The sequence below is a fragment of the Erythrolamprus reginae genome, chromosome Z (assembly GCF_031021105.1).
Source record: "Erythrolamprus reginae isolate rEryReg1 chromosome Z, rEryReg1.hap1, whole genome shotgun sequence".
NCBI lineage: Eukaryota > Metazoa > Chordata > Lepidosauria > Squamata > Dipsadidae > Erythrolamprus > Erythrolamprus reginae.
Window position 1 is genome coordinate 10763766 of NC_091963.1, and position 18852 is coordinate 10782617.

Sequence of the window (18852 nt, forward strand, 5' to 3'; positions counted from 1 at the left end):
CTTCGCTCTGGGCAGAGACAGTCCTCCCCCTCTTCTTCCTCCTCCTCCTCCCACCCAGATTCCGAGCTTTTATTTCTTTCCTAACGGGTTTGCACACATTATTTGCTTTTATATTAATTCCTCTGGGAAAAATGCTTCTACTTACAAACGTTTCTACTCAAGAACCTGGTGACGGAACGAATTAAGTTCTTAAGTAGAGGTACCACTGTACAAGGGTATGTGGGGGCTGTGTTTTACACTTCCCAAACGTCTAATTTGGGTTTTTATTTGGGTTTTATTGTTAGATTGCATATTTGACTTCTTTTTAATTGTTTTTTTAAAATATTTATATTGTTGTAAGCTGCCCTGAGTCCTATGGAATTGGGCGGCATAGAAATCAAATTAGATAGATAGATAGATAGATAGATAGATAGATAGATAGATAGATAGATAGATAGAGAGAGAGAGAGACAGACAGACAGACAGAAGACAGACAGACAGACAGACAGACAGACAGACAGATAATTTTGCAATGGAAATTCAAAGAAAGTAGGTGTTCAAAACCAGGAATATATTAGAGACCGCAATAAAAGAATTACCTGATCCAGTTCATAAAATAAATAAATGCCAAAAATCAACAAATGCCTGCATGCAAGCAGGAAATGCTGTGGAGCAGATAGAGCAACTAAGGTCAGAGAAGGGCAAAGAAGCCACTTTTGAGAAAGGCAGCAAAGAATGAATAAAAGGCTATCAGTAGACAGAAAGCCATTCTCCCGTTGGTCTCTTGCGCACGTGATTAAGGGCGCCAATGGCCTCATTATGCAGGTTTCTCTTGCTGTAATGAATAGGAGGAACTATTGTAAGCACCCTTTATTCACAAAATAATTCTGTTCCATAATATGAGAGCCTTCTAACAATAATCTGATAACTATAAATCCCACCCAATATTACCATCTGCTTATATTTAATTAAGGACTGGTTGCCTGAACAGCGCAGGGAAGCATTCCCAGTGGGCGGAAGGTTTTGGGAGATGCATTCAGAAATCTTTAGATCTGTTATCCTGCGCTTATTCCGTCCGCCCTTCCTTTCCGCGAATGCAATTATGAGAGCAAACAGGACGGCTGCTCTCAAGTCCCAGGCGGAGCAGCCTCCTTGTGCTGATAAGGCTGCGGTAATTGGGCAAGCGATAATTAAATGAGGATTCCAACATGCAATCAGACTTAATTGTCTGGTGCTTTGGCATTTTCTGCCAGAGTTATGATTTCAACAGAAATGAGAGGGAGATTTTTCAGGAAGAACTTTAATGTGGAGTCGTTACATCTGGAATATCCACGAGGAAGGGAAATTCTTAGCAAAATAAATGTTAAATAAAAATATAGTTTAGGAAACACGTAAATTAATATGGTATTTACATATTTTTCTGTCTATTTAGAAGTGTTTTTAATAGGAAAGTGAACACAAGAAAAAGGGGGCACAATCTGAGGTTAGCTGGGGAAAGATCAGAAGCAATGTGAGAAAATATTATTTGACCGAAAGAGCAGTAGATGCTTGGAACAAACTTCCAGCAGACGTGGTAGGTAAATCCACAGTAATTTAATTTAAACATGCCTGGGATAAACATAAATCCATCCTAAGATAAAATACAGGAAATAGTATAAATGCAGACTAGATGGACCATGGGGTCTTTTTCTGCCGTCAATCTTCTATGTTTCTATATTTTGTTGTGAGAAACCCTGAGTCTGAGGAAAAGTGCGGCATAGAAATCAATCAATCAATCAATCAATCAAATAAATAAATAAATAAATAGGGCAACTTCATAAGAGACAGACTTGTGGATAAGTGATCAAAGAGTGTTGAGAGGAAAAAGCAATCACTATTTTCCTGCCTTATTTTTATTACTATTTTTATTGTACCCCATCATTGTTTTTACAAACAACTCAAGACATACCCAACACTTCTTCCTCCTCCTCCTATTTTCCTCACAACATCAACCTTGTGAGGTGGGTTAGGCTGAAAAAAAGTGAGTGGTCCCAAGTCCCCCAGTTGGCTTTTTGGGTTGAGGTGGGACTGGAACTTATGCTTTCCCGCTTTGTAGCCTTGGTGTCTTAACCGCTAGGACAAACTGGCTGATAAATTCATAACTGGCGTATATAGTAGCTGATGCATGAACAAATTGCCCCAAACGTTCTCTTGGCAATCTTAGAGCAGACCAAGTCCAAAAATGGAATTTCTAGAAGCCTGACACTCTAACAAACCAGCCATAAATAGACACATAAACATGAACAACATCTATAGATAATATAAAAGAGACAATCGACAAGAGACAATCAATCAGCCCCCAAAAGACTCCAGCTATCACCACCCTTTCGCCTCTGCCTCCCAGCAATTTACCTCCTTTCAGCAAAGAAGCCCAGAGCCTGATTAACACGAGCAACTCATCAGCTTCCTGGGCCTTAGATGATTTGAGGCTTCAGGCAGACTTGCCAGTGCTGAACTGAAAGTGAAAGTAGCTGCAAGGAGGCAAATTGCTGGGAGGTGGACTGCTGGCAGTGTTGGACTGCTGAAACTGGATGCGAGGAGGTAAGTCAATAACTATAAATGTCTATAGAATGTTTAAATTATTAGCCTTATTTTTTTAAAGACTGCTTTATTATTGTTCTAGACAGCGTAACAAAATGAAGAAGCTTTTTAAAATAAATGCTTGATCTGAAGAGGCCCAGTGCTATTGTATCTTTTTTAAAATAATAGAGAATGTATACTTCCAGAAAGCCACATCCATTTTAACAGCATCTGTACAAGTATAATCTGAAATGTAACAGTGTCCTGTTTTAGTATCAAGATAAGGCAGCTGAGTTAAATCCTGACTTAGTCATGTTTGGAGTAGATCTATTTAAATAATTGGGAGGAGTTAGTGTGAATACATTTAAGAAAACTTTCTGGCATTAACATAATGCCATAATGTACATTTCTCCTATTCTTTGCTATTTATATGGATCAGATACACATGCATAGAAATCTCTGAGTCTTCGGAGAGGGGGGGCATACAAATCCAATAAACTATAACTATAAATACACAGCAAACAGTGTATATCATCTGTACTATTTGAGTGGCAGAGGCAGATCCCCCACCCCTTGTTTTCTTCCCCCAAAACTAAGGTGTCTTATACTCAAAAAAAAAAAAAGGCAACTCCATAATTAACTTCAGACCAACAATCAAGTAAGCAATTCCCCAATCAAGGAACTGCCACAGAGCCATCAGTAAACAGCCCAATCAAATATCCTTCCTTCCTTCCTTTACTCCCTCTCCCCCTTCCCTCCTTCCTTCTCTCTTTCTTTCTTATTTATTTTTCTTCCTTTTCTTCTTTCCTTCCCTCCCTCTCTCCTTCCCTCTTTCTTTCTTTCTTTCTTTCTTTCTTTCTTTCTTTCTTTCTTTCTTACAAATAGTGGCTCTTTCAATCAGGGTTTAATTCCTCACCTGATAGGAGACTCTTTCCTATTCCTTCTTCCAGAACTTTTTGATCTCGAAGTAAATGCCAGACTACAGAAGACAGTCGCAGAACGGCAGATGCCCAAGCGGGAATATCTTGATATCAAGATCCAGGATTACAGTAAGTTACTCTGATTATTTTCGTTGTTGAATTTAAGGGTTTATAATCTCGTCTTTTAAACTCAGAAAAACTCAGATTTTAGTGGGGCTACTTTAAAAAGAAAGAAATAGATAAAATCATAATGTCACACACACACACAAAATAATCCCCAATTTTTAGATGGGTAGCAGCCCCCAATACAACAGCAGAATGTATCCATAGCTATATAATATAAGAGCATCAATAGAGATCAAGCAACTCAACATTTATTTATTTGCTTGTTTGTTCAGATTCTGCTGTTATTATTTTTATAAATAACTCAAGGGCAGGTCTAAAATTCAGTCTCCTGGTGATTGCACCAAAGTCACCCAACTGGTTTCCATATCTAAAGCGGAACTGGAACTCCCAGCCTCCTGGTGATTGATCCAAAGGCACTCAGCCATATTTCATGCCAAAAGCGGGATTAGACCTCCTGGTTATCCTAGCCTACTGCCTTAACTACTAGACCAGGGCTAGGCAAAGTTGGCTCTTCTATGACTTGTGGACTTCAACTTCCAGAATTCCTGAGCCAATCATGGTAGCTCGGGAATTCTGGGAGTTGAAGTCCACATGTCATAGAAGAGCCAACTTTGCCTAGCCCTGTACTAGACCAAACTTGCTCTCACAAGACATTGGTGTGTGTTTTGATTCCATGCAATGTGTTAATCAGCCTCGCGTGCTTAATGCTCTTATTACTTGCCAAGAAGGTCCTCAGAGAAGTCCAAAAAGATGAGTGTGATCAAACCATTTGTCAAAGTCTCTTTCATTTTTAATGGTACTGTGTCAAAATGAACTTGGTGACCTGCACTCAGACAGTGGTGGCCATCCACTTCAGGTTTTTTAAAGCTCTTCTGCAGCCTCCCTGTTATTGCAGTTTCCATAATGGGCAGAGTAAATATTTGCCCTCCACAGTAGCTGTTCCATCTGCCTTGCTGCCTTTGTTTCTATATTCTCATCCCCTTGGTATGCTGTAAAGATCTCCTTAGCAGAGATACTTTTCATTAGTTAAAATGAAATGGAGGGGTCAGCGGAACCAAAAACTCATGTCAAAATAATGAAAATGGCCATCATCTCACAAGATTCTCCTTTTTTTTCTACACATGTGTGACATCAGTGCATAGTTACACAAGTCCCAAAGTTTTTGTGATTTGCTTTCTTCATTGACCAACACTAACACCAAGACACCTTGGCTAACAATCATTCGACTAAAGGATCTATCCCAGTGTTTCCCAACCTTGGCAACTTGAAGACATTTGAACTTCAACTCCCAGAATTCCCCAGCCAGCGAATGCTGGCTGGGGAATTCTGGGAGTTGAAGTCCAGATATCTTCAAATTGCCAGGGTTGGGAAACACTGATCTATCCAGTTAGATAGAAGGGACATATAGGCTTCTATCATTGCCCAACTGCAATTCCCATTTATATTTCGTTTGGGATATTTTTCTACTTTCTGATTCCTGACAAACCCACTAAAAATTACATTGAAATAAATTAGAATAGGTTGATAAAGAATTCAAAGAAATCTGTTTCCTATTCAAAACTCATGCAATTACCGATGTTCTTCTTGATTTAGGACCCAGTCACTTACTGACTGTGGAAAGTTATGAAGGACTTGCCAAAAGGGACTTACAATTGCCACATTTGGTGGTGGGGGGTCACGTGGCCCTGTTTTAGGCGCTCAGTGGCAGGCCTGCATTTAGAGCCATTCGTAGCCCCCTCATAATCCCAGGAAGATAGTTTATGATGTTTTTGCCATTCTTGCATCCCGGGAGCATTTTATGAAGCCATAATTCTATCCCATGCCTTTCCATCCTTCCTGTTCCAGTAACATTGCGATTGAATTATAATCCAATTCGGATCAATTCAATCACATCTGGATTAAATCCATAATTGTGATAGTTTTAAAAAAATAACAGAGCAACAGGATTCGAAGGGACTTTGTGATCTTGTAGCACACCGCTGTGCCTACCATACCTGTCCTACTATTGCCCAGCTATTGTCCTCTTTTATCATTACTTTTTACTTCTTTTTATACAAACTACTACTATTCTATACATGTTTGACAAATTAAATAAATAAATAATAGAAAACACCCCCCCCCCCTGCTCACATCAGTGATAATGAACCTTTTTTTCCCTTGCGTGCCGAAAGAGCATGGGTATGCACTATCATTTAATGCCTGGGGAGGCCGAAAACAGCTCCCGCTGCCCCCCAGAGGCCCTCTGGAGGCTGGAAACAGCCTGTTTTCCAACTTCTGGTGGCCCAGTAGGCTCATGTTTCACCTTCCCCATGTTCCAACGGTTTCCTTGGAGCTGGGGGAGGGTAAAATGCCCTCCCTCATCTCCCTGGAGGCTCTCTGGAAGCCAAAAATGCCCTCCCAGAGCCTCTGTGCAAGCCAAAAATTAGCTGGCTGGCACACAGATGCACGTTGGAGCTGATCTAGGGCAACAGCTTACGTGTCAGCAGATTTCGTCATCACTGCCCTATACCATTCGGGGCAAATGGCTTTCTGATCTCTTTTTTAAAACCTCCAGTATTGAAACACTCACAACTTCTGGATGCAAACTGTTTCACTGATCAATTGTTCTCACTGCCAGGAAATTTCTCCTTAGTCCCAAGTTGCTTTTCTTCTTAATTAATTTTTATCCATCGTTTCTTGTCCTGCCTTCAGGTGCTTTGGAGAAGAGATTGACACACACTCCTTCTTTGTGGCAGCCTCTTAGATGTTGAAATACTGTTATCTTGTCACCCCAGTCTTTCTTTTCACTAGACTAGACATATATAATCCCTACAACTTTTCTTCATATGTTTTAGCATCTAGCCTTCTAATCATCTTTATCGCTCTTTTCTGCACTCTTTCCAGAATCTCAACATCTTTTTAATATCGTGGTGACCAGAACTAGATGCAGAATTCCAGATGTGGTCTTACTAAGGCTTTGAAAAAGCAGTCTTAGAACTTCATGTGACCATTTTTCGGTTCCTCTGTTCATGCAGTTTAGGATTGCATTGACTTTTTTGGTTGCTGCCCTACACTGCTAGCTCATATTTAACTGATTGTCCACTAGGACGCCAAGAATTGTCCACAAGAAATCAAAAAACAAGATGCTTTGGATAAAATTCAACACACATAGCCAGTTTCATAATGCAACTCTTCACTTTTGGTATTTGCTAATGGGAAAACCCACAAATACAAAGTGATAATTATAGTGCAAAATTCCTTCCTTGTGATCCATAAAAGATTTCCAAGGATAGCCCTTATTGCTTAATTCTCTGTATTCAGGCTTCCCAAGGGATCTCCATGTGAATCATAGCTACAAACCCATTCTCTATTACAAATCTCATGCAACAATGAATTAAAGCCAATGAAATAAAAGGCTTACCACTATAACTCATTTAGCTGTTTACTGCCTTTCAAATGCCACTAATTCGAAATTTAATTGCCATCCTTTTGGTAAATTGGCCCAGCGGTTCACGTTTTAGGAACCAAATAAAAGTAAGGATAGGCTAGGGAGCAACCTATTTATGTTTGTGCCAATATACATTTAAGAAAAAGCACACTTAGCTATTACTTCAAGATACATGTTTCCATAAAGGCAACTATATTCTCTTCTTAATTCATCCAATTTATATCATATTATAAAGGGCACAGAAGGTGACATACCAAGCCCTGGAGCTTAAAATGCCCTTGGAGAAAGCCTGATCTTAAATCCCTTGTGAGGAGAACAGGAAGGAAGGAAGGAAGGAAGGAAGGAAGGAAGGAAGGAAGGAAGGAAGGAAGGAAGGAAGGAAGGAAGGAAGGAAGGAAGATGTTATTTCAATTTACAGAAGAGGGTTTGCATTTTACTTTGAGTTTCTCCTTCTTTTGTTCTCCTTGCAAACTTTGTTTGATGGGGCTGTCATTCCTCCACCTGCTGAGAGTGGGGAGAAAAACACATACTAGCACACCCTAATTGTATGTTTGATTCATGACCAAGCGCCTCAGAGAGCCACCTTGTTAGACGTGTGGCCCTTTTGTGTAGCAGTGCCAATTTTCTCCCCAAAAGAACCTTTTCCTGCTAGGGTGTTATTTGCAGAGCCGTTCTCTGTAATGGCATTTTGTTCCCACCAAAAGTGCTAAGAGGGAACGGAATAAAAGGTTGTTCCGTTGTAATGACAGCCTTCCTGTGCTTAAATGCTTCTCTCCTCCTTTCTTGTCTTTTCTTCTGTTTGCAGAATTGCCACTGCAAATTTTAAAGCCAGCCGTTTTCATGGAAAACACGCACTACCCTTTGCTCCTCATTGTGTGAGTAATGTTAACAACGGTATAATTTCCCAGTTAGTGCCATCCAAGTTGAGAAGAGGGATATTTCAGAAGGGTGAGGATGTGGCTTTCTTAGGAAAACCAGGGCAGATACAAAAGTGTCTCCTAGAAAGCATATTTTTTATTATTATTATTCCCTGCCTTTATTACCAATTTTTTTGTTCAAATATTTTCCTCGCCACTGTCAAACTATTCATTAAGGCTGCATTACTATGACTATTCGGTTTCTCATCGTTCCTATCACCCCTCTCCTCCCACTTATGACTGTAACTTGTTGCTTGCATCCTTACTATTTATATTGATATGAATTTTTTCCCTTATTGCTTATTTGTACCCTATGATAATTACTGATGGGCGAACCCAACGGTGTTCGGGTTTGGCAAGTTCAGCCGAATTTTACGCAAAATTCGGCCAAACCCGAACCCGAATGGGGAATCCCTCCCATGAAGAGATTCCAGGGGCGGAGCTTTGACGTCACTGGAAGGTTGCTAAGGACGCCAAGGTGATCACTTCCTGGATTCCATGGAATCCAGGAAATGATCACCTTGGTGTCCTTAGCAATAAACATGTTTATTTTTACGTGAAAGGACCGCCCTTTGCTTGCAGCGCCGCTGTGGTGTCCTTTTTCGTAAAAATAACAATGTTTATTTTTATGTGAAGACCTCCCTTTGAAGGAGCTGGGGAATCCCTCCCATGAAGAGATTCCAGGGGCGGAGCTTTGATGTCACCGGCAGGTTGCTAAGGACGCCAAGGTGATCACTTCTTGGATTCCATGGAATCCAGGAAGGGATCACCTTGGCGTCCTTATCAACCTGCCAGTGACGTCAAAGCTCCGAACGCCGAACACAACCCTGAACTTTGCCCGAACTTTCGAAACATTTCGGGTTCGGCATACCGAACACCGCAAAATTCGGTACGGACCTGAATTGTGCGGGTTCAGTTCGCCCATCACTAATGATAATCATTGTATCTTTTCTTTTATGTACACTGAGAGCATGTGCACCAAAGACAAATTCCTTGTGTGTCCAATCACACTTGGCCAATAAAGAATTCTAGTCTAGTCTAGTCTACCTTAAGGAGATGGACATGGTATATAATCCTGGTTCTTCCTGGTTTTCACCACCACAACAATCCTAAAGAAGGGTTCGTCTGAGAGACAGAGTGGGACTAGCCTAAAGTAGCCAGCTATCATAGTTAAGGCAGGTCTCCTTGTGAATCATAGTCAGCTAGATAAGGTGGGACTAGAACTCACAATATCTTGGTTTCTAGCCCAGTGCCTTCCCCTGTAGACCAAACTAAGGTTTCTAAATGATTTGCCTTAAGCCCAGGCAAAACAAAAACAGAAAAAAACAAGGATGCCCCATATTAGAATTCAATATGCTTGTTTGGGGTTGATAGTCTTATGTTCCTAATGTTGTTTCTTTACTTAGCATGATATGTTCAGAATCAGATACATGCATGTTTGGACACAGTTAATATGAAGTTTGGTGATACTAGCCAAGCAACATGGGGTCAAAGGGAAACTTCCCTGGTGCCTAAAGCAAAAAGATTTGTCCCTTGGGCTAGACAGCTCTGTCTTCTCTTTAAAGACCCTCGGGATTTTTATTTATTATTTTATTTTATTTATTCGATTTTTATGCCGCCCTTCTCCTTAGACTCAGGGCAGCTTACAACATGTTAGCAATAGCATTTTTTAACAGAGCCAGCCTATTGCTCCCACAATCTGGGTCCTCATTTTACTCACCTCGGGAGGATGGAAGGCTGAGTCAACCTTGAGCCGGTGATGAGATTTGAACCGCTGACCTACAGATCTACAGTCAGCTTCAGTGGCCTGTAGTACAGCACTCTACCTGCTGCGCCACCCCGGCTCTTAAATTTTTTAATTTTAATTTTATTTTTTTTTAAGATATTCTTTTATGTGAACTTTCTTTCTTTCTTTCTTTCTTTCTTTCTTTCTTTCTTTCTTTCTTTCTTTCTTTCTTTCTTTCTTTCTTTCTTTCTTTCTTTCTTTCTTTGCTTATAGCTGAACCAAAACTGAACAGCATAGATTCTAGACCATAGGTCCCCAAACCCGGCAACTTTAAGACTTGTGGAGTTCAACTCCCAGAATTCTGGAAGTCCACAAGTCTTAAAGCTACCAAATTTGAAGACTTCTGTTCTAGACTGTCAAAGTTTCTGGGAGGGATTGGTGGATTTTTTAAAGATCAGGATGGTGCCTACAATCACGTAATCTTTAATCCCACAGTAGTCTTCAACTTAGTCACTTAGCAATTGTTTGAAGTTTCCACGGACCTACCAGAACTCACTTACAGCCATGTGCAGTTGCCCACAGTCATATTTAATTTAATTACTTAGATTTATAAGCCGCTCTTCTCCAAAAGGACTCAGGACGGCGTACAGCAGTAACAAACAATATACAACAATTAAAAAACCCAAATTTGAAAACATTCATCCATCGGTCATTCATCCGATCATGCTTAAGCTGTGTATTGTGCTCAATGGCCCTAGGCCCGGTGACAAAGGCATGTTTTAAAGGCCTTTCAAAGACCATGGGGATGGGGGAGATGCGGATCTCCGGGGGAAGTTGGTTTCAGAGAGCCGGGGCCACCACAGAAAAGGCTCTCCCCCGTGGTCCCACGAGTCAACTTTGTTTGGCCGATGGGACCCGGAGAAGGCCAACTCTGTGGGATCTGATTGGTCACTGAGATATATAGGGACATTTATTTAATTTATTTATTAGATTTGTATGCCGCCCCTCTCCGTAGACTCAGGGCGGCTAACAACAATGTGACTGTTTTACAATGGTTTTCCTGAAAACTTGCATTGACTTCCAGTTTTTTGCCAAAATCATGCCCATTATAACCTATTGGTTTGCTTAACAACCACAATCTTTGCTTAACAACCACCACAAAAACAGTAATAAAATCAGATTAGTCGTTTTATGATTGTCGTAACTTACAAAGACTGAGGTTATTGTAAAAATATTTGAGGGCTTAATGCAATTTTGAAATACAAACCAGATACCAATGGTGTCTACTATAAGGATGGTTTAATTACTGGTCCCTCAGTGCAATTGAAAGAAGAATTGCAAGTTAATCTAGAGTCCTCAAGAGAGAAACTGGGGATTTTTTTCTTTATGGAAATTAACAAGGTTAAGAATCTCTTGAGGGAAGAAAAAAGCTTATATTTCCCTAATATACATTCCAAAGAAGAAAAACAGATTTTATTCTATGAGGAAAAGCCAGAAGGAGTGACTTAATCTTAAATTGGGATGAATTATTGGTTGACATGTGTAATTGGGGGGAAAAAGTTTTAATACATGGTTGTATGCTTATTAAGTGAGTTTGCAAATGCATTGGGAGTTTTGGGGGGGGTTTTCTCGAATTTATAATGTTGGTATAGTTCTTAAAGTTTGTAAAAGATTAGCGTAAATGAATTTGAAACAATAATGAGTTTCACTTACCTTTGCTACTGTTTTGGAGATGTGCTTGCATGCACTGCTTCTTACTTACTTAATAATAATAATAATAATAATAATAATTATTATTATTATTATTATTATTATTAATTAGATTTGTATGCCGCCCCTCTCCAAGGACTTGGGGTGGCTCACAACAACATAAAAAGTGTACAAATACAATTTTAAAATACAATTTAAAACCCTTATAATAAAATAAAATAAAATAATCACACAACCAATCAAACCATACACCAGCCTTGACAATTTGTGGGTGTTAGTTTCCCCATGCCTGGTGGCAAAGATGAGTTTTTAATAATTTACGAAAGGCGAGGAGGGTGGGGGCAGTCCTAATCTCTGGGAGGAGTTGGTTCCAGAGGGCTGGGGCCATCACAGAGAAGGCTCCCCCGGGTCTTACTTACTCACTTACCTTTTTACTTACTTCACATCAGAATTATTTCTTGGGAAAGTGTGCTTCGTTATGCAAATGCCCAGGGAAGATTAGTGCTCATCAAGCTAACAACACTTGATTAGGACTGCCTCAGAATGAGAAAGCATGTTTTGGGTGAGCCCTAAATAAATGTAAATCAGTCAATCTGAAGGAGGGAGGGAGAAGGACAAAGAGATATAGCAGAGAGACAGACAGAGAGAGAGAGAGAGAAAGCAAGGAAGAGGGAAGGAGGGAGAGAGAGAGAGAGAGAGAAAGAAAGAAAGAAAGGGAGAGAAAGGGAGAGAAAGAGAGAGGGAGACAGAGAGAGACAGAGATATCTGTAGGTCAGTGGTTCAAATCTCATCCCCGGCTCAAGGTTGACTCAGCCTTCCATCCTTCCGAGGTGGGTAAAATGAGGACCCGGATTGTGGGGGCAATAGGCTGGCTCTGTTAAAAAATGCTTTCGCTAACATGTTGTAAGCTGCCCTGAGTCTTTGGCACGTGAACCAAAGGAAGTTCGCCCTTGTTTCACTAAGTTGTCCTTATTCTTTTTCTTGTTCCAGGGACGGGACTCCTGGCACCCAGAGCGTCACAGAAAAGTTTGAAGTGAACTGGGAAAGCGTCATGGTCAGCTCCCACAGTGCCATCGTGATGAAGTTTGATGGGCGTGGAAGCGGATTTCAAGGGACTAAACTCTTGCATGACGTTAAAAGAAAATTGGGCGCTACTCAAGAGAAAGATCAAACAGATGCTGTTCGGTGAATGGGCCTTTAAACTCACTGAAATTGAATTCAGTCCCTTAGTTGCGTGATTTATTTCAAAATACAGTGATACCTCTACTTACGAACTGAATTAGTTCTGTGACCAGGTTCCTAAGTAGAACAATTTGTAAGAAGAAGCAATTTTTCCCCATAGGAATCAATGTAAAAAACAAATAATGCGTGCGATTGGGGAAACCACAGGGAGGGTGGAGGCCCTGTTTCCTCCCAGGAGATTCCTAGAGAGGCCCCACAGAGGCTTCTCCCCTGCCTTTTCCGGCCCTGTTTCCTCCCAGGAGATTCCTAGAGAGGCAGGGGCTTCTCCCTGCCTTTTCCAGCCCTGTTTCCTCCCAGGAGATTCCTAGAGAGGCCCCAAGGAGGCTTCTCCCTGCCTTTTCCGGTTATGGTTTCGGAGGCTCGGGGTAGGTAAGTGGAAAATGGTTCTTGAGAAGAGGCAAAAAAATCTTGGACACCCAGTTTTTATCTAGAAAGGTTCGTAAGTAGAGGTGTTCTTAAGTAGAGGTACCACTGTAGTAAATCAAAATTTGTAAATTTTGGAGAAAGGCAAACTGAGCACTGGATCAAAAAGGCAACCAGTCTACAAGTGTAAACTTCCCTTTTTGCAATTTGTACTTCTAGGTATCAAAGCAAAACTAGGGCCTTGCTACAGTTAAAAGGAGTTAGCTTGAACATAATCACATTTCTTCTTTTTTTTTCCCCTAGGGTAATGCTGGAAAAAGCATTTATTGATAAGACTCGAGTTGCTGTGTTTGGGAAGGTGAGTCCTTGAAACAAGTGCTGTTCAATTGCTATTCCTCCGGGATTTTGATCTGCAGCATTCTGGGATATGCTTACGGTTTATTCCAAGAGCCGCTGTGATGTGGTTGGCTAGAAGGTTGGGAGAGGGGATATGAGGGTAAGGGATATGAATTCTAATCCATCTTAGGCACAAATCCAAACCACTTCTGAAAAATGTCATGGCCCTCAAATGTTGGCCACAAATTTCCACATACACACACACACACACACAGAGGGAGAAAAAACTTACTTTAAAAAAAAGGCTTTAAAAAAAAGAGGGACTCTGAGGCGGAGAGGAGGAACACACGCCTCCCGTTCACCCGGCGCGAGGCTGCCTCCCACACACTGCGCCAGAGAGGGAAACTCAGGGTAATGGCAGGAAACTGGCCCGGGCCTCTTGTGCCGCTCTCGAACTTCCTGGGAATTTTTTCTGGGCTCAGGCCCTTAAGTAGAAAATGGTTTTTTAAGAAGAGGCAAAAAAATCTTGAACACCCGGTTCTTATCTAGAAAAGTTCTTAAGTAGAGGCGTTCTTAGGTAGAGGTGCCACTCTATTTGAAAAGGAGGCAAACCAGAAGCCAGTGGAAATTCAAGGTCGCTTGATTATTATTTTCCCTCTGTGTGTACTGCCTTTCATCTATTTCCCTCTTTTTTTTTAACCTCTCAGGATTATGGTGGCTACTTGAGTTCCTACATCCACTTTTCTGGAGAAGAAAACAAAGAGCCAACCTTCAAGTGTGGTGCTGCTCTTTCCCCATTGTCAGACTTCAGATTGTATGGTAAACAGTGATCTCGTTGGGCTGATGGGAATGAAAGCAGGTTTTTCATTGCATGGCGTGGAATCTTAGCATTCTGCTGTCTAAACTAGGTCTGAACCAGGCAGGGGTTCCACTTACCGGCCGGTACACTCTCCGGGATCGTTGCGGGAACATGCGTGCGCATGTCAGTGCAACATTTGGCTTCTGCACATGCGCAGAAAGCGAAATCTCGCGCGAGAATGCTCGCACACATAATTAGTGAGTTCTTTGCTTCCGCGCATGGGCAGAAGCAAAAAACTCACCAGAAATGGATCCTCGCACAAGATTTCACTTGCTGCACATGCACAGAAGCCAAATCTCGCAATGGGCGCATGCCTGTACACATTGAGTGCGTTGCGATACATGCGCATCTCAATTTCTGCAACTGCAACCGTACCAACTGCAACCCATTACTGGTTTTGAACTCCTTAAGGATGCAAACATTAATATTAAAACTTGCAGGCCAGGCCTGTGAAACGACAAGGTGGAGGCTTCTGTCTGAGAAAAAACAATGTGATGCAGAGGCTAAATAAGGAAATTGAGTGGAACTTTAGAAAGGCAGCCATCAGTATTCATCGGCCTGCATTAGAAATCTTCGAACAGTTTTCAGTCGTGGGTGAACTGAGTCCGAGACAAAGCCATCTGAAGCGAAACTATTACATTTCAGAAAGATAATATCCTGTGCTAGGAAGACAAATATGGCTCAAATCTTCATGCTTTAAAAAAAAAATCAGTCTGCTTTGATATTGAATTAGTGGTCATATTTTCCAGCTCTGATGGAAAGACCCCACTTTTTTGGTGGGGGAGGGCTTGGTGGAGAATATCTTGTTTTATTGGATGGAAGAAGGGAAGGACAGGGGGAAGGAAAGAAGGAAGGAAGGAAGGAAGGACAGAGTAAAGGAAGGAAGGACAGAGTGAAGGAAGGAAGGACAGAGTAAGGGAAAGAAGGATGGAAGGAAGGACAGAGTAAGGGAAGGAAGGAAAGGAAGGAAGGACAGAGTGAAGGAAGGAAGGACAGAGTAAGAGAAGGAAGGAAGGAAGGACAGAGTAAGGGAAGGAAGGACAGGGTAAAGGAAGGAAGGAAGAAAACAGGTTGAAGGAAGGCAGGAAGGACAGGGCAAAGGAAGGGCGGAAGTTGATGGGAGGGAGGGAAGGAAGGAAGGACGGAAGGGAGGAAGGGTCTAATGTTAAACCAGTTCAATGACTTTCCTAATTGTTTAACTTTACTCTTTTGTTCAAAACCTTGTCTCAGTTGGACACCTTCTGGATGTGTTGTATTTCAACACCCAGAATTCTTGATTCACTTCCAAAACAATTCTGGGAGTTTGAGTCCCTTGCTCCATCCACCAGGAATGGCTGCAAGATATTGAGATGATGTAGCAAATAAAAATAATTAAATAAAAAATGGTAAACCTTGGTGGGGGTGGGATGAGATCAAAAATGCCAAAATGATCTCTCTGGGCTGAAACTTCCCTAGTCATGTGCCATATTCCCGAAAACTGTCCCATTGATGAAAATTGCTTAAATATCCTGCCTATGGAGTACTTTTAGCAGTATAAATTGTCCAGACAATAGAAAATGCCATCCAACTTCAGTAGTTTGAATTTAAATTTCATATCTTTTCTTTTTTTTCCCTCAGCTTCAGCTTTTTCAGAAAGATACTTGGGATTACAAGGGTTCGACAATAATAAGATATATGAGGTAATCAGGTTAACTGTGATTTATTTACTTAGCTATTTCATAAATATTAATTTATTACGCACAATACTATTTACAAGCAGACAGTGGGGATGGCAGTAGTTAGAATGCATTCTTTATTTATAAAGTTTTATTCAGATCAAAACAGGATCTTGTATTTGATTATTTGAGGAGTTAAAATACACATCAATCAACCTATAGTTTTGCAGTTTATTGCAGTTATTAACCAGCTCTCTTTAAACTGCCTTCCAGTTTATTTTAGACATAATACCCTAAAGTGCAAAATCACAATGTATTGTAATCATAACAACAACAACAACAACAACAATATGAAAGCGTAATATTAAGAATGGGCTTTCCAAATATTATTTCTTTTTTTAAAAAAAATATTTCTTTTTCCTGATATAATTTATTTTTTAATTTAAAGACAAGAACAAATATTTTCATTAAAAAGATTATACTTAAAAGCATCAAAAGGGGAAATAGAATAGAAAAAGAACAGAGTAGAACAGAAGAGAAAAGAACAGAATAGATTAGAACAGAGTACAGTATAGTACAGTACAGTATAGTTTTGTACATTGCAATAAAACATTTTCTTGGCAAAGTGTGATTAGACACCCAAGAAAGCTCTCAATACACATTGCAAAGCAATAGAGTAATAATAATCATAATAATGATACCAATAAAAGGAGGTAGCAAAGAAGATAAAGATAATAACAACAATAATACAGCTATACTATACTACGTGGGTAAATATATTTAGAGAGAAGACAGTGCTGTGGGAATTAATTGTTTAGCAGAGGGATGGCGCGGGTAAGGGGACTATCTGTATGTCTAATTATTTTGGCATGCCATGCCCTATAACACCATCCAGAAAAGAGAAGTTGAAGCAGTTTATGTCTAGGATGTGAGGGGTCTGTAGACATTTTCACAGCCCTCTTTTTGACTCGTGTAGTATACAGGTTCTCAATGGAAGGCAGACTGGCAGTAATTGTTTTTTTCTGCAGTTCTGATTATCCTCTGAAGTCTATGTCAGTCTTGTTTGGTTGCAGAGCCAAATCAGATATACAGACCCAAAGGACAGACTCAATAATTCCTAGATAGAACTGTGTAAGCAGCTAATATTTTTTTGCGGAAATAACAATTTAAGAGTTCCATAAAATATATCCTGCTTTCTATAATTACCACAAAGGTGGCATACAGATCAGAAAAAATGGGGTTGTAGTACCACAGAAGAAAATGCACAATAATACTCTGTTAAAGTTGTTTGTTACTCAGTACAGTCTTAAGTGCTATGTTGATTGTGGTGATTTTTAAAGTGCCTATAATATTGAAAATAATTTTTTTAACTCTCCCCAGATTGCTAAACTCTCTCATCGAGTAACATCAATGAAAGACCAAAACTTTTTGATCATCCACGCAACAGCTGATGGTAAGATTATATGAACCAAACCAATGTCTATTCCCTGGTGGCAATTCAATTATTTACTTCCTGGAACTTAATTACCTTCATCTATTTTACAGAGAAAGTTCACTTTCAGCACACTGCAGAGTTCATTACTCATCTAATTAGGACAAAAGCTAATTACAGTTTGCAGGTACTGTGCTGTCACATAATCACTGTTTTAAAACAAATGTAGTCTCTCTCCTTCTCCCTCTTACCTTCCCTCCCTTCCTCCCTCCTCCCATCCCTACCCCGACCCCCCCCCCCATGTATACATGTATGTATGGATGGATGGGTCAAGTTGAGGGTGTCCATTGTGTGATTGAAATCACACCCCTTTTTTTTATACATGTGGCATGTTAAAAAGGGGCGGGGCTTTAATTATGCGGCTGTGGCAGCCATTTTGTTTTGGGGAGGGACACTCTGGCTTTGAAGAAACCCGCCACCGCTACCAAAGATTTGAGACCAATTCTCAACCACGACTTTTTCCTCGGCAGATCTACCCCGACGAAGGTCACTACTTCAACAGCCCAACCCTGGAGCAGCACTTGTACAAATCCATTGTCAATTTCCTTGTGGAATGTTTCAAAATCCCGGAAAAAGCCCCAGTGGTTTCCACAAAAGAAGACGAGGATGAAGACTAACTTTCCGGGCTTGTGCTAAGTAAGATGTACGAGGCGACTTCTCAAAAGGAAAAAAAATAAAAAGAGATATGCAACTTAATCCTCCCGATTTCCCTTCCCCCCGACGAAAGGAGTGTTATGTGAGCATGTATTTAAGAAAAGCGAAAAACGGAATAGCAGTCCTGGTGCTGGTATCGGAGCTCCGGCCTTCTCAAACAGGAAAAAAAAAGCATATTTAAGCATGAGGGACTCAGCAGGCGCTGCTGTTGAGAACCGATCCCTATGAACAAAATGGCCGCGGTGTGATTTCGGGTTAAAAGAGCCTCTGCTGGGAAACTGAACTCTGAAAGGCAAATTTGCCCAGATGCCCACGAAGCAACCCTTTGCATCGCTCAAAGTCCCAGAAATGAGTATAAAGCCCAACCTCTGTCTGTGTTAGGGATCCCTTATTTAGCATCTCATTGTTTCCTGTAAAATTGAACCATCCTTGGAATAAAGATTATAGCACAATTATTTTTCGAGGGAACTGAATCGTGTGTCGTTTTACCTGTTTACGTTTCTGCATTTCCAAGAAATTAGGCATTGCTGCAGAACTGGTCAGTTATACAGGCATTTTCTTTGTATAAAGCACTGCTGTAGCTTGGTTAACCTCACAGTGTACAGGCATTTCTCTCTATATATACTTTTTAGCTGTTGCTCGCTTTCGCTTCAGCTTCGCTCTACTAAAACTTTGTTGCTGCAATGTGCTGTGGCTTTAAAAAAAAACTTTTTAAGCCTATAAAGCCACAGGAGTTCCAGTTTTTTGTTTTTTTTTAGATATTCTGGAACTCTTCTTGTTTGTTTTTTTTAATGCTCCCAACAGCAATTTAGCTTTATAGATCTGAATTGTCCAATATTAACCAATATTCTGTTTAATGCTTTTTTTAAAAAAAAAGTCCTTTTTTT

The 18852-nt window shown here is 40.5% G+C and overlaps 1 protein-coding gene across 3 annotated transcripts in view; it reads left to right on the forward strand.

Moving 5' to 3' along the window:
• The window catches only part of DPP6 (dipeptidyl peptidase like 6), a 571062-nt gene extending 552642 nt beyond the window's left edge, over positions 1-18420 (forward strand). For 2 of the 3 annotated variants that reach the window (XM_070728861.1, XM_070728859.1), the window contains exons 18-26: positions 3489-3587; positions 7817-7886; positions 12355-12549; positions 13273-13327; positions 14013-14124; positions 15782-15843; positions 17200-17272; positions 17365-17438; positions 17782-18420. In XM_070728861.1, coding sequence (XP_070584962.1) covers positions 3489-3587; positions 7817-7886; positions 12355-12549; positions 13273-13327; positions 14013-14124; positions 15782-15843; positions 17200-17272; positions 17365-17438; positions 17782-17928 — 887 coding nt within the window. In that variant the 3' untranslated portion in view covers positions 17929-18420. The remainder of the gene's footprint in view (positions 1-3488; positions 3588-7816; positions 7887-12354; positions 12550-13272; positions 13328-14012; positions 14125-15781; positions 15844-17199; positions 17273-17364; positions 17439-17781) is intronic. The other variant, XM_070728858.1, reaches the window with a different exon arrangement.
• Positions 18421-18852: the final 432 nt, after the last annotated feature.